General features: G+C 43.0%; 1 protein-coding gene across 2 annotated transcripts in view; it reads left to right on the top strand.

The window, feature by feature from the left end:
• The window catches only part of DAB2 (DAB adaptor protein 2), an 86,586-nt gene that overhangs the window by 49,156 nt on the left and 21,602 nt on the right, over positions 1–15,828 (top strand). For both annotated transcript variants that reach the window (XM_038743681.1, XM_038743680.1), the window contains exons 3-8: positions 1,712–1,851; positions 4,853–4,951; positions 5,665–5,796; positions 9,268–9,351; positions 9,815–9,841; positions 12,600–12,662. In XM_038743681.1, the coding sequence (XP_038599609.1) occupies positions 1,712–1,851; positions 4,853–4,951; positions 5,665–5,796; positions 9,268–9,351; positions 9,815–9,841; positions 12,600–12,662 (545 nt within the window). The remainder of the gene's footprint in view (positions 1–1,711; positions 1,852–4,852; positions 4,952–5,664; positions 5,797–9,267; positions 9,352–9,814; positions 9,842–12,599; positions 12,663–15,828) is intronic.

The following is a 15,828-nucleotide window of genomic DNA, read 5'->3' as shown; positions in this document are numbered from 1 at the left end:
CAGAGAAGTGAAGTGACTCACTCAAGGTCACACAGCAGACAAGTGGTGGAGCTTGAATTAGAACCCATGACCTTCTGACTCCTAGGCCCATATTCTATCTACTACACTGTTCTGCTTTGGGAGAGGAATTACCTGGATGAACTCAAGGAGTTAGAAACTTCTCTTGTAAAACTTTGGGTTACTAAGAGTAAATGTTTGAAAGTTTCAGAAGGCAGGTCCTTGAGCATGGGAATAAGTATCATGGAGGGTAACAGTTCTCTGGTGCCCCTAGCAGGGACAGAATCATTCATTCATTCTTATTTGTTCATTCATTCATTCAGTCGTATTTAAGAGCTTACTGCGTGTGTAACACTGTACTAAGCACTTGGGAAAGTACAATACAACAATAAAGTGACAATTTATTAAGTGCTTACTGTGTGCAGAGTACTGAACTAAGCTTTTGGGAGAGTACAATATAACGGGCTGAGTGGGCCAGTGACCTGTCCCAGGATGGCACTCCTTACCTTAAGTTCTAAAACTTCCCTTCCCAGCCTCTGAGGAGAAGTCCTGAGCGTGGGACTGCCAAAATCAGCCACCATGAAGGGAGCGATTCAAGGCCTGAGCAGAGATTCTGGACGATTGTTGTTCTGATGACTTGACACCTGTCCACATGTTTTGTTTTTGTTGTCTGTCTCCCCCTTCTAGACTGTGAGCCTGTTGTTGGGTAGGACCATCTCTATATGTTGCCAACATGTACTTCCCAAGCACTTAGTACAGTGCTCTGCACACAGTAAGCGCTCAATAAATACGATTGAATGAATCAACCAACCACAAATGATGTACTAGTTTCTCCAATTTATAAAGGTTCTAAAGAGTAGCAGCGAGAAGCAGCGTGGCTCAGTGGAAGGAGCCTGGACTTTGGAGGCAGAGGTCATGGGTTCAAATCCCAGCTCTGCCAAGTGTCAGCTGTGTGACTTTGGGCAAGTCACTCAACTTCTCTGTGCCTCAGTTACCTCATCTGTTAAATGGGGATGAAGACTGTGAGCCCCCCGTGGGACAACCTGATCACCTTGTAACCTCCCCAGTGCTTAGAACAGTGCTTTGCACATAGTAAGCGCTTAAAAAATGCCATTATAAAAAAAAAAGAGTAGGAATTTGAGTGCTTACTGCATGCAAAGCACTGTACTAACCCCATGGGAGAGTACCATAGGAGAGAGTTGGTAGACACATTTCCTGTCCACAAGGAGCTTGCAACCTAGAGGGGGAGGCAGTCATTAAAATAAACTGGGGACAGGTACATTAGTACAGTGGGACAAATATCAAATGCTTAAAGAATACAGATCCCGGTTCCTAGGTAATGCAGAAGGGGAAAGGAGGTCGGGGAAAAGAGGGTTTAATTGGGGAAGAGATGTGATGTTAATAAGGCATTGAAGGTGGGGAAGGTTCTGGTCTGTGGTATATGAAGGAGGGGAGGGAGTTCCAGATCAGGATATGGGCAAGCGGTCAGCAGCGAGACAGACAAGATTGAGGTACAGTGAGTAGAAGATGGGCTTTAAAGAAGCACAATGTGCAGGATAAACTGTAGGAAATCAGCGAGGTGAAGTAGCAGGGGGCTAGCTGTGAGTGCATTTAAGTTAGTGGTAAGGAGTTTGTTACCATTCTTGTCTGATAATGCTTCTTCACTCATGACCCCCTGGAGGGGCCTTTTCTCAAACTGCTCTGCTTTCTTTAGGTTCCGAAAAGACTGATGAATTCCTCTTGGCAAGGTTCAGAGGTGATGGGGTGAGGTACAAAGCCAAGCTCATTGGCATTGATGATGTGCCAGAAGCAAGAGGAGACAAGATGAGTCAGGATTCAATGATGAAGCTCAAGGTAAAATCTTGGATTGCCGGAGGAGCAACATGGGACAACATGGCGGGTAGGGAGAGGTGGGCAAGGGGAGGGGTGGAAATTCGTCCCTTGATGAATTGGCATCCTCACGAGATGGGCCCACACTTTTAATTTTTGATTTATTCATTCAATCATATTTATTGAGTGCTTACTGTGTGCAGAGCACTGTACTAAGGGCTTGGGAAGTACGAATCGGCAACATATAGAGACAGTCCTTACCCAACAACGGGCTCACAGTCTAGAAGATTTATGGTACTTGCTACTTGCCAGGCACTGTACTAAGCACTGGAGTAGATACAAGACCATCAGGTTGAACACAGTCCATGCTCCACACGGAGCTCCCAGCTTTAATCCCCATTTTACAAATGAGCAACTGAGGCACAGAGTAGTTAAGTGACTTGCCTAAGGTCACAGGACAGAACAGTGGTGGAGCTGGAATTAGAACCCAGGCCCATGTTCATTCCATTAGGCCATGCTGCTTCCCTAACTGAGATTTCAATGGGGCCAAAGCAGAAAGCATTCTTGTACCAATCACTTTAAACTCCTAGGACTCCCTCCTATTAGAAATGATGAGCCACTTCTCTGGCCCTGCTGGGCTAGGTGATCTATTAGTCACGACTGTCCGAGTTGGAGGCAGGATGATCATGGAGTCTACCCCAGTTGTAGTATTTGTTTAGCACTTACTATACATCAGGCACTATACTAAGCCCCGGGGGTAGATACAAGCAAATTGGGTTGGGTCCCACAACAGGCTCACAGTTTGAATCCCCATTTTGCAGATGAGGTTACAGAGGCACAGAGAAGTGAAGTGACTTGCCCAGTGTCATTCAGCAAACAAGTGGTGAGGCTGGGATTAGAACCTAGGTCCTTCAGACTCCCAGGCTTGTGCTCTATCCACTAGGCTGTATTAATAACAATTATGGGATTTAAATACTTACTATGTGTGAGGCACTGTTCTAAGTGCTGGGGTAGATACAAAATAATCGGGTAGGACACAATCCCTGTCCCACATAGGGCTCACAGTTTTAATCCCCATTTTCAAATGAGGGAACTGAGACAAAGAGAAGTGAAGTGATTTGCCCAAGGTCATACAGCAAACAAGTGGTGGAGCTGAAATTAGAACCCAGGACCTTCTGACTCTCAGACTAACGTTCTATCTGCTAGACTATAATAATAATGATGATAACTATGGTATTTAAGTGCTTAAGTGAGGGAAGGAAGTAGATAAATTGGGTTCCTTCCCTCATGTCCCTCAAATATAGAAGCCCAGTCTCTTAAACCTGACTCATTCTTGGCTATGACCTGGGGATCCAGGTTTAAAGACGCTGCCCTAAATTAATGACACCAGCTTTAAAATTGACACTCAACTCTTAGGAAAACCTCACAGGGCCTTTAGAGGTCTTTGTTTTCTGCAAAACATATCTGTGGAATAATGGTGGTTCTGCCAGAGTTCTTGGAAACAAGTTTTTGAACTGTGTCTGCCCAGGATGTGCATTAACTGCTGACCGGAGAGACATTTTGTGGAATCTTGCTTGGGTCTTAACAGCCCAGTGAGCTCATGATATCAGATTATTATTATTTTTAAACCATATTTAAGGACTTACTATGTTCCAGGAATTGTTCAATGTGCTGGGGTAAATACAAGGTAATCATGATGGACACAGTGCCTGTCCCACATAGGGCTCACAGTCTTAATTCCAGTTTTACAGAGGAGGGAACTGAGGCACAAAGAAGTGAAATGACTTGCCCAAGGTCACACAGCAGACATGTGGCAGAGCTGGGATTAGAACCCATGACCTTCTGACTTCCAGGCCAGTTCTCTATCCACTTGGCTATGGTACTGGCCTGCTGTGGGAACTCAACAAAGTCTCTTAACCTGTTTCATCATCTGTAAAACCTTGAGTTCCCCTCAGACTAGATATCTTCCTGCCCAACAGCCGCAAGTGGGACTGGTCCACTTTCTCTTGACCCCCTTCTGCTCTGTCCAAAGAAGGCTTAGTGAAGTCATTATTACTATTAATAATAATAATAATAATAATAATAATAATAATGTGCAAAGCACTGCTCTAAGTGCTGGGGAGGTTACAAGGTGATCAGGTTACCCCACGGGGGGCTCACAGTCTTCATCCCCATTTTACAGATGAGGTAACTGAGGCCCAGAGAAGTTGTGACTTGCCCGAAGTCAAATAGCTGACAATTGGCAGATCCGGGATTTGAACCCATGAACTCTGACTCCAAAGCCCGTGCTCTTTCCACTGAGCTATGCTGCTTCTCCACTGCCATGTCATTGTCATTTAGACAAGCTGGAGGAGCCCAGAGGCTTGATGTCACTTGGGCAGACTCCTTGGTTAACCTAAAGAATGGCTCATGGATGGAATCCATATGTTGCCAACTTGTACTTCCCAAGCGCTTAGTACAGTGCTCTGCACACAGTAAGTGCTCAATAAATACAATTGAATGAATCCTCCAGGAAAAAAAATAGTGTGGCTTAGTGGATAGAGCACAGGCCTGGGAGTCAGGGCCTGGCTTTGCCACTTGTTTGTTGTGTGACCTTTAATTCCTCTGTGCCTCAGTTACATCATCTGTAAAATGGGGATTAAGATTGTGAGCCCCACGTGGGAAATGGACTGTGTCCAACCTGATTACCTTACAGCTACCCCAGTACTTAGAACAATGCCTGGCACATAGTAAGCCCGCAAATAGTAGTAATAACCATAACAAATACGGTTTAAAAAAAAATAATAATCTGATGTCATGAGCTAACTGGGCTGCTAAGACCCAAGCAAGATTCCTCGAAATGTCTCTCTTCAGTCAGCAGTTAATGCTTATCCTGGGCAGACACAGTTCAAAAACTTGTTTCCAAGAACTCTGGCAAAACCACTGTTCCTGAGCTTTTTGCAAGCACTAGCATGTGGTCAATTCTCATCCCAAGCTTAATGCTGACTCTGACTCATGTGTTTTCTTTTTTTCTTCTTCTCACCAGGGAATGGCCGTAGCCGCTCGGTCTCAAGGGCAACACAAACAGAAGATCTGGGTGAACATTTCACTCTCTGGAATTAAAATCATTGATGAGAAAACTGGGGTAAGAATCAGTCTGAACTGAGCATTCGGACAACAGTTGGTGGTAGGCTATTGAGGGGAATTTTAATTCCCTTCTCTGAACAGCTTCCTTTTCTGCTCAGCCATGAGAACTGGAACTTTGCAAACTTCGTGCAGGTATAACAATGGAGGGAAGGGAGTGGATAAGATAATTCCTTCCCTAATGGCCCTCAAATATAGAAGCCCAATCTCTTAGGCGTGACTCATTCCTGGCTATGACCTGGGGATCTAGGTTTAAGACACTGCCCTAAATTAATGACACCAGCTTTAAAATTGATATTCAACTCAAGAAAACCTCACGCGGCCTTTAGATGCCTTTGTTCTCTGCATAACATATCTGTGGAGTAGAGGTGGCTTCAAGCCAGGAGACTGAAGCCCAGTTTGGTTCTCAATTCCTGCCTCCTGAAATTCATCCTTCTACAATCATTTCCGCTCTCCCTCCCCACTTAACTTATGCTGCAGCTTCAGAAGACCTCCACTGTGAAAATAGTTTTCTAACAGAGGAAGCATTGTTTCCCTAAACTTTCTTCCCCCTGCTTACCCTTAAGAAAATCTCTAAATGGAAGAGAAAATACAGCTTTAGCCCTCTACCAAGACTGCCTTAAAAAAAAAAAAAAAAAACCACACTCAGCCTCTCAGACATTGGCCTTAAGCTTCTGGAGGCTGGCTAACTTTGATTCCTTCCCTTTTATCCAGGTGATCGAACACGAACATCCTGTGAACAAAATCTCTTTTATTGCCCGTGATGTGACGGACAATCGGGCTTTTGGCTACGTATGTGGGGGAGAAGGACAACACCAGTTCTTTGCCATAAAAACTGCCCAGCAGGTGAGTGTTTTCTCTGATCGAACACTCACTCCTTCTGCATAGGGTGTGTGTACATGTATATGCAGGTGTGTCCCCAGGAAAGAGACAGATAATCCTCACAAGGCTGATGATGATGATAATAATAAGGAATTAAGCACTTACTCTGTGCCAGGTGCTATACTAAGTGCTGGGGTAAATACAGCTCAATCAGGTTGGACACATTATCCCTCCTGGAGGTCACAGCCTTAATTTTCATTTTACAGATGAGCTAACCGAGACACATTCATTCAGTCATATTTGAGTGCTTACTGTGCATTTATTGAGCTCTGTACTTAGTGCTTGGGAAAGTACAGTATAGCAATAAGCAGACTTATTCCCTATTCACAGTGAGCACAGAGAAGTTAATTGATCCTCCTCCCCTGAAAGATGTCACACCAAACAAATGGTGGAGAAGGGGTTAGAACCCAGGTCCTTCTGATTCCCAGGCCCGTGGTCTATCCATGAGGCCACACTGTTTCCCAATAGGTCCACTGAGTTCTCATCTGAAGCGGCTTTCCACCCTTCTTGTTGAGGGCACCACCTTCCAAGCAGGCTGGAGCAGGTGAGAAGTATAGTCGGGGAAAACGATGAATTCGAACACTGCTGTCTTCATAGTGAAACACTGTGATGTCAGAAGGGCAGGTTGGCCTGCAGATGTTGCTATGGTAACCTCAAAAGAGGCTATTTAGTCCAGAACTGAGGGGTTTAACCACTGAGCATAAAATGAACACCAGACTGCCTCTTGGCTGCCAAAGCAGGATCCCGTTACTTTTCAGCCAGAGCACAGGGTGGAGTCGATGTGACCCAACATCTTGTTTAACAGGCAGGGCTAGAACAGGCTGTGATGTCCTGAAAGTGAAAGCTTTTTCGAGGAACCAGGGTGTCAGACTAAGAACTTTAAGTGGCGACTGTGCCAATAGCAAACCAGAAAACTGGCTTCCAAGCCTGCCAACTACCCTACATGAAGACATTGTGAGCCCCTTATCTGTTGTCCTAATTAAAGAGTTTGTGGCTGAAACTCAACCCATAGGAATGAAACCACTTATCAATGCTTGAAGCTGGGGGTCTTTTTTATTTTTTTTATTATTCAACACGCACTAATCCTCTATTGGGGAAGACCAGTCAGTCTTGGTTGTGAATCTAACTTGAACTTTGCTTTCATGAAACCTACATTTGATATAGGTATCGAGTAACTTACATTCGCATGCTATATCTAATCTGCAAAGTCTTTATAGGTTTATTTGTAGGAGCTTGGTTTGTTGAAATCTGTGTCTCAACTGGCTGCCTTGCTCAGCCAGTATAGAACGGCTATATATGTTTAAACTTCTTCTACATAATTTTGTAATCTAAATGACACGTTTAAACACTGAAATGTAATGTATCCCTCTCCTCCCATTCCAAATTTTTTGTGATATGAGCAGCATCAATTTTGGTGTCCTCCTTTCTCTTTGGAGACTTTTAATAATAATAATAGTAATAATAATAATAATAATTGTTCTTTATGTTAAGCACTTACTATGTGCCAGGCACTGTAGTAGATAAAAGATAGTTGGGTTGGACACAGTCCCTGTCCCACATAGGGCTCTCAATCTTAATCCCCATTTTACAGATGAGGGAACTGAGTCACAGAGAAATGAAGTGATTTGCCCAAGGTCACACAGTAGACAAGTGGAGGGCTGGGGTTAGACCCAGGTCCTTCTGACTTCTAGGCCTATTCTCTATCCACTAGACCATGCTGCTTCTCTTTTGAATAAGGGTGACCTTAAAGAAGCAATCAGATTTATTCAGAAACATCTCTTCCTTTCTTTCATTGGTATTTACGCACTTACTATGTACTGGGTACTGTTCTAAGTGCTGGGGTAGAAGCAAGATAATCAGTTTGGACACTGTTCCTGTCCCACGTAGGGCTCACAGTCTTAATCCTCATTCTATAGAAGAGAGAACTGAGGCACAGAGAATAATAATAATGATATTTGTTAAGCACTTGCTATGTGTCAAGCACTGGGAGAGATACAAGGTTATCAGGTTGTCCCAGGTGGGGCTCACAGTCTTAATCCCCATTTTACAGATGAGGTATCTAAGGCACAGATGAATTAAGTGACCTGCCCAAAGTCTCACAGCAGACAAGTGTCAGAGCTGGGATTAGAACCCACGACCTTTGACTCCCAAGCCCATGCTCTTTCCACTGAGCCAAGCTGCTGCTTAAAGTGAAGTGACTTGCCTAAGGTCATACAGCAGACAAGTGGCAGGGCTGGGATTAGAACCCAGGTCCTCTGACTACCACGTCCATGCTGTTTCCACTAAGCCACACTGCTTCTCAAAATCTTGAGAAACAGACTTAAGCTTTGGTTCTAGTCCATCAAGCATAGCTGCCTTTGATCTTACATATTCGCCAGTCTGATTCATATGGCACATGAGGATTCTAAAATTCCCCCCATATCAGGATTTAGGCTCTATGAGAGATCAGACGCAGGGGAGGTGGCTCTACATATTATGAGAAAATGTTGCTTCTGGCCTTGCCAAGCTTTTCTGGAAGGAATAAAGTTAGTGTCTGAAATGCGAAGGAGACATGTGTCAGACTACTTCAAGAGAGCATCGACTGAATGCTTTCTTTCAGAAAGGTTTCCTAGGCAATTAGTGTATTGGAAGTAAGGATGCAGGGGATACAACTAGTTGATCCAAAATGGCAATTCAATGCTTTAAAATTGGTTGCATACCATCTGATAGGGCTGCTAAAGATGGAGAGGTGACAATTCCCTCTGGAGAGACTGCTGAATTAGAGCGCAGCAGGGGTATTTTGTCACTCAAAGCATGATAAGTGGATGAGGACATAGGTAGCATGAAAAGCAGTGCGGTCTAGTGGAAAGAGCCCTGGCCTGGGAGTTAGAGGACCTGCGTTCTAATTCTGCCTCTGCCACTTGTCTGCTATGACCTTGGGCATGTCACTAAAGCTTCTCTGCCTTGAATATCTCATTTGTAAAATGGGAATTCCTACCGAGTCTTGTGGAACAAGGACTGTGTCCAACTTCATTATCTTTTATCTACTCCAGTGCCTGGAACATAGTAAGTTCTTAATAGATACCATTTAAAAAAAAATCTTGGTGTCATCATCAATGTGTGCAGAACTCTTTATTAAGCACTTGAGAGGGTACAATATAACAAAGTTGACAGGCAAGTTCCCTGCCTACAAATTTACAGTCTAGAAGGGAAGACAGACAGAAATAAAGAATAGCTTCCTTCTCTCCACCTTGGGGGAAAAAAACACCTGGGCCAAAGAATACTCAAAGCAAGCACATTAGGGGGAAAAAGTAGGATTCACGTAGGAACAATCATAAAAATCTATGAGTTGGGGATGGAAGATGGGAAAACCGGTTTGGGTTTCATTCAGTTTAACTGGAATCAAGGAGGAGACCAGATCTATGGTCAGAAATAAAACACTCATTTATTTTTTAGGCTGAACCCTTAGTAGTTGATCTCAAGGACCTCTTTCAAGTAATCTATAATGTCAAGAAAAAGGAAGATGAAGACAAGAAAAAGGCAAGTGAATAACTGATGGGTTTTCTTCAATGTTGGAAAGTTATCAATGGGTCATCTAGTTAATTTGTGTGGACTGCTTCACCCTCTTGAAATTGAGCCCATGGTGCTATGAGAAATCTGTGCATCTAAGGGACTCTTAGGGAGGACCTGGCTCTGCAGGGTGTAAAAACTTACAGGAGCTGCAGTGGAGAAAGAGGATTGTGGGAGGTATAAAGCTCGTAGCAGGCAATCTTAGTTCTCCCCTTTCTTTCTCTCACTTGAAAGAAGGTTCTTGGTTGAGGTCTCTGTCTTGTTTTGCTTTTTACTATGGTAGTTAAGGGCTCACTATGTGTTAGGCCAATTCTATGCACTGGGATAGATATAAAGTAATCAGATATGTCTCATCTGGTAATTACCGCTGAACACTTTTTAAGTGCCTCTCCTATTAACTTTTTCCTCTCCTTTTTCATCCTCCCCTTTCTAGACTGAAGAAGCCAACAAGACTGTTGAGGTAAAACTATGGTCTCTCTGTGTGTCTCTCTCTGCCTGGTCTTTCTAGTAACCAGTAAATGTCACATGTCTCAAGTCACCCAAACTACCATGTACTTTAACATTCAATGTAGCTCTGTGTGGGTGTGTATTGCAGGGGGTGGGAGAGAGAGAGAGATTTTTTTCTGGAACTCTTGGTTTAATTTTAAAGAGTGGAATGCTTCTCAAATGTACCACTGTAAAACTGTTTTCCACTGGCTTCCCCTTTTCTAGAATGGGAGTGAGGCCCTGTTGACTCTTGAGGGCCAAGCTGGAAAAATGAAACTGGTATCCTCCATTGCTTCTCTATTAGTACTTTGGAAATCTCTTTCTCCCCCACCTCACACATTTACACTAGCCCTAACTCCTCTCCTCAGGCATCTTGCATATTTCCTAAAGGTCAAAAATTCAAAACTAAACTACATTTTTTCCAAATCCTCTCTGCGCATCTAACTTTCCCATCCGTCACAACACCCCTGTCCTCCGGATCCCTTAGCGTTTTCCTTGACTCTTCCCTCTCAACTCCCATATGCAGTCTATTAGTCTATCAATTAGTGGTATTTATTGAGCACTTACTGTGAGCAGAGTACTGCATTAAGTGCTTGGAAGAGTACAATATAACAGAGTTGGTAGCAGTGTGGCTTAATGGAAAGAGCATAGGCTTAGGAGTCAGGTCATGGGTTCTAATCCTGCTCTGCCACTTGTCTGCTGTGTGACCTTGGGCAAGTCACTTCAGTTTTCTGTACCTCAGTTCCCTCATCTATAAAATAGGGATTGACTTTGAGCCCCACATGGGACAACCTGATTACCTTGTGTCTACCCAGCATTTAGAACAGTGCTTGGCACATAGCGCCTAACAAATACCATCACTATTATTATTATTATCCCCTGCCCACAACAGCTTACAATCTAGAGAGGGAGACAGGCATTAATATAAACGAATTACAGATGCGTATATAAGTGCTGTGGGGTGAATACCAAGTCGATCACTAAATCCTGTCATTTCTTCCTCCATAAAACTTCCAGCATTACCATCTTGGTCTCCATCCAAACGGCCAACCATGCTGGCCTAGGCACTTGCCATATCCCACTTGGCCTACTGCCTAAGCCTCTTCACTGATCTTCCTACCTCCAATCTCTCCAGTGGAAGCTTTACTCCACAGCCTAGATCATATTTTTTTTTAATTGTATGTGTCAAGCAGTTGTAAATGCTGGGTTAGATACAAAATAATCAAATTGGACACAATCCCTATAGCACAAAGGGCTTACAGTCTGAGTGAGGTTTCTTCCCCATTTTACAGATGAGGTAACAGGCACAAGGAAGTGCTTAGTGCAGTGCTTTGCACAAAGAAAGCACTCAATAAATATGATTGAAGGAAGTGAAGTAACTTGTCCAAGGTCATACAATAGGCGAGTGGCAGAGCTGGAATTGGAACCCAGGTCTTCTGGCCCCCAGGCCCATGCTCTTTCCACTAGACCATGCTGCTTCTCTCCAACATAGTTTGGCATGTGTCTCACCACTTTTCAAAAATCTCTAATGGCAAACCCCTTCCTCTTCATCAAGCTGAAACACCTGACCATTGGCTTTAAGGCACTTAATCAGTTTGTGCATGTACACTCCCCCTTAACTATTTCCACTTCCCCCCACACACTTGTCATTTCTCCCAAGCTAACCTATTCAGTATCTTTTTCATGTCTCCTGCCTCTGACCCCGTCTCCATTCAGATCAGTCGGACCACAGCTCTCTCCATCTTTAGCATCATTCTGAAATACCTTTTCCAGCAGGCCTTACTTGATTAATTTTATTCTCTCCCACCTCCTACAAGCTTATCTTTCAACTGCTACTTGAGTAGCTGTGTGACACATAAGGGTCACAGTCTCCCATAGCACATATAGTATCATACATACCTTTTTACTTAAGCAGGTATTCAAGTACCTCCATTTTCTTCTTCCTTCTAAACACACTTTACCTTGGTGTGTCTCCCCACTTCTAGACTGCAAGCGTTTGAGGGCAGGGAATCATCTCCTAATCCTATTTTACATTCCCAAGGGCTTGGTACAGTGCTGTACATGCAGAAAATTCCCTCCAAATCCAACTAGAAGCAGCTTGTTGTTAATGGATTGAGCCTTGGGCCTGGGAGTCAGAAGAACCTGGGTTCTAATCCTGGCTCTGCCACACCTGCCGTGTGACCTTGGACAAGTCACTTAATTTCTCTGAGCCTCAATTACATCATCTGTAAAATTGGGTCTGAGTGTGAGCCCTATGTGGGACAGAGGCTGTGTCCAACCTGATTTACCTCATATCTACCCCAGTGCCTGGCACATAGTAAGCACTTAATGAGTACCACGATGATCATTATTATGATTATTACTGCTAGAACACTCTATGTGTACTGCTCGCATACTCCACGCTCTTAATAGTTGTACCTACTTTTCCTCCTTTTTCCCATTGATCTGCCTAGTTTCCCCTATTTCCTCACTCAGCAGTAAATTAAGTCAAGGTCTGTCTTCTCCTCTTGGTGTACTCTCCCAGGATCCTTGAACTGTCATCTTTGCACACAGTAGGAGTTCAAATTGAAAGATCCATTAACATCCTCTGCGGCCATAGATGTTTCTCCCAAATGTTTGTTTGTTTTTAATGATGCCCAACTCACTACTAATAGTACCAACAAACTTGATCCTGTTACTTATGGTGAGTTGGTTTTGCCACGATTGAATCTAATCGAAAATATTTTTTTAAGGGTGTTGACCAGATGGATCTGTTTGGGGACATGTCTACACCTCCTGACTTGAATAGTCCAACGGTAAGTTAAAGTTTTGCAAGGTAATGGTGTGGCCTAGTGGAAAGAGCGTGGGCCCGGGAATCAGAGGTCCTAGGTTTTAATTCCAGTTCTACCACATGCCTGCTGTGTGACCTTGGGTAAATCATTTAACTTCTCAGTGCCTCAGCTGCCTCATCTGTAAAATGGGGATTAGGACTGTGAGCCCCCTGTGGAACAGGGCCTGTGTCCAACCCAGTTATCTTGTATCTACCCCAGTACTTAGAACAGTGCTTGGCACATAGAGCTTAATAAGTGCCATAATTGTTATCATTAACTTTCTGAAATTGACTAGAGGAGCAGGCTTATTATGTTGTTGTAATTTTTGTTTATGCCTACTGGTTGGAGCTCGTTGTGGACAGGAATGTGTCTGTTGTAACATACTTTCCCAAGCGCTTAGTAGAGAGCTTTGCACACAGAAAGCACTCAGTAAATACAATTGAATGAATGATGTGAAAATTTGGCTAAGGAACCCCAGTGGTATATTGGCATAAAGGGGTCTCAAATCCAACATTGTTTTAGCCAATTGTCCAGTAGTTTGGGACTGTACATTGGTATTTATTGAGCATTTACTATGTGCAGAGCACTGTACTAAGTGCTAGGGAGAGGACAATAACACAGAGTTGATAGACATGTTCTCTGTCCACAATGTTTTGGGCTATGCTGACACTGCTCTTGGGTAAGGGAGACGGGATAGCTGAAGCCAAGAAAAAAAGGGAGGAAAAGAGACTTTTAAAGAATGTCGTTTAATTATATCGAGGTGCTAGAATTTAAGCCACTTAGGTAACTAATATTTATGTATGTAGTGTCTTTGAAGCTATGTTGATGATTTTATGACTGAGTATTCTTGTCAATCACGAGCTTATTTGAAAGTGTAATCTACTAGTATAGTACTGTGCTAGTGTCAGCTCTGTAACCTTTTAATAGAATATATATTTTTTACTCATAACTGAATCACTAATTCCAGATTGAAATGAAGCCCTAGTAATTATGATAGTCTTGCATTCCTTAGTCTGCCCTCTTTCCACTTAGGTGGAAACCTAAATGTTAATTCACCAAGTCATACCTTTTGCACACATAATGCCCAAAACATAATAATAACAACAATAATAATAATAATAATAATCTTATATTCCCCAAGGCAAAGTTACAGGAAATCAGTGAAATTTACTAGGTGCTAATTTACCACTGAAATTTACCAGTGAAATTTACCACTGTACAAAGTACTTGGGAAAAGTATATTGAAGTTGGTAGACACAACCCACATGGTGCTTAGAACTCAGAGGGCGAGACATAATAAAATGAATTACAGCTTGGGTAAGTAACAGAATAATGATATGTGCATAAGTTCTCTGGGAGTGGAGGATATGGCCACACATGTAATACATGTCTCCATAAAATAAAATGTGACCATCATGACTACTGCCAACTCTGATACTGACCCAAATATGTTCTTTACCTTTTTAGACAGCAGATAGTGAGCACATGGAGTTTCCCCAACTCTATCCCCCACCCCCAGAAGAAACTGTGAACAGAAAAAACCTCTTCTGGTTCAGGAGGATAGGTAGTCCTATCAGATCCATAATGGATCATTAGTGGGACAACTTGTTGTCCTTCCCCATGGATGGAAGTGTCTTAACACCCCTTCCAAGCATTCTCTGTTGAAAACAAATGGACACTTCCTCTAGTCCTACAGAAATAATGGGCTTCATAACCATTTCATGCATGGTAGAAGGCTCTTCTGTCTTTTCTCCTTTTCCAAACAAGAAATACAACTCCGCCCAAAGCTTCATTGATATGAGATAGGTAATGTTTAGTTTGTCATTAGCCATCCCCCAAGTCATTCTGCACGTTTAAACTATACCTGAATGGGAGAGAAATAGAAATGGGGAAAGATAGGAGGCACTCCCTGAAGCAGCTGCTGTACAAGAGTAATAATAATGGCAGGGAGAGAAGGGTTCTTGACTTTTAGTTTGCCCTTCGAGTTGGAAACTGAGACCCCATTAAGACCACTCAATAGTCCTGTTGTAAGATGTAATGATTTTTTGCCTCCTTGATATCACTGAGAAGTCATATTGCACTCCATGCCTCTTCTAATGCAGGTTCCAAGACCATATAAGGTATTATACCGGCCATGAACTTGGTAGGTTTTTGGACTTGCATAAGGAGGAGAATTAACAAGGCCACCCATGGAATCAGTGGGGGAAATGTTGGAAGACTTTCTCCAGTGTCTGAGAAAATTCTCTGAGATAAGAAAGAGCCTTGGAGATATGTTCCATAGTTTTGAATCCTCTTCCCACCTGCTCAAGTGCAGTGTTACAAGAGGCTGCCTTTTCCTTAAGTGGGCAATGGTAGCCTCCATTACTGCTTGAAGATCTGAACCTCTAAAAATTTAGCTTCCTCAGGTCCTTTCTGTTGTACCTTAGAGGCAAAAACTGCCCAACTTAAGCTTTCTTAGCTGGAACTCATTACAAAACCTGAATAATAATGGATAGCAGCATGGCCTAGGGGAAAGATAATTTGCTTGGAAGTCAGTGGACCCTGGGTTCTAATCCTGACTCTGCCACATGCCTGTTGGGTGACCTTTGACAAATCACTTAACTTCTCTGTGCCTGTTTTCTCATCTATAAAAGGAGGATTGAATCCTCCTCCCACTGATTTAGACTGTGAGCCTATGTGGGATAGGAACTGTGTAAGACCTGAATATCTTGTATATCCCAACACTTAGAATAGTGATTGGCACTTAGTGCTTAACAAATACCATTATCATTCGTAGTAGTAATAGTGGTAGGAATAGTATTTATTAATCACTTAGTGCAGAGCACTGTACTAATTGCAGGGAGAATCCGAGAGACCCTGTCCAGATTAACTCCCACTGGGGTTGGTGGGCTTGGTGGTCCACATTTATCTCCATCCTTACGAGGCCAGAGATGGATTACAACCCACCTCCACACCCATATTGTAAAAGTCCTAGACAAAGACTTTTGATATTACCATGTCTTTTGAAAGGTGACTTGAAAAACTCATACATCACAACTCTGTTTTTTGAAACATATCCAGCCTTTGGTTGAGGCTCCTTATTATAATAATAATAGCATTTGTTAAGCACTTACTATGTGCAAAGCACTGTTCTAAGTGCTGGGGGGAATAC

This window comes from Tachyglossus aculeatus, chromosome 3 (assembly GCF_015852505.1).
Source record: "Tachyglossus aculeatus isolate mTacAcu1 chromosome 3, mTacAcu1.pri, whole genome shotgun sequence".
Lineage (NCBI taxonomy): Eukaryota > Metazoa > Chordata > Mammalia > Monotremata > Tachyglossidae > Tachyglossus > Tachyglossus aculeatus.
Note: the sequence above shows the minus strand (reverse complement) of the source record. Positions and strands in the feature narration are given on the sequence as shown.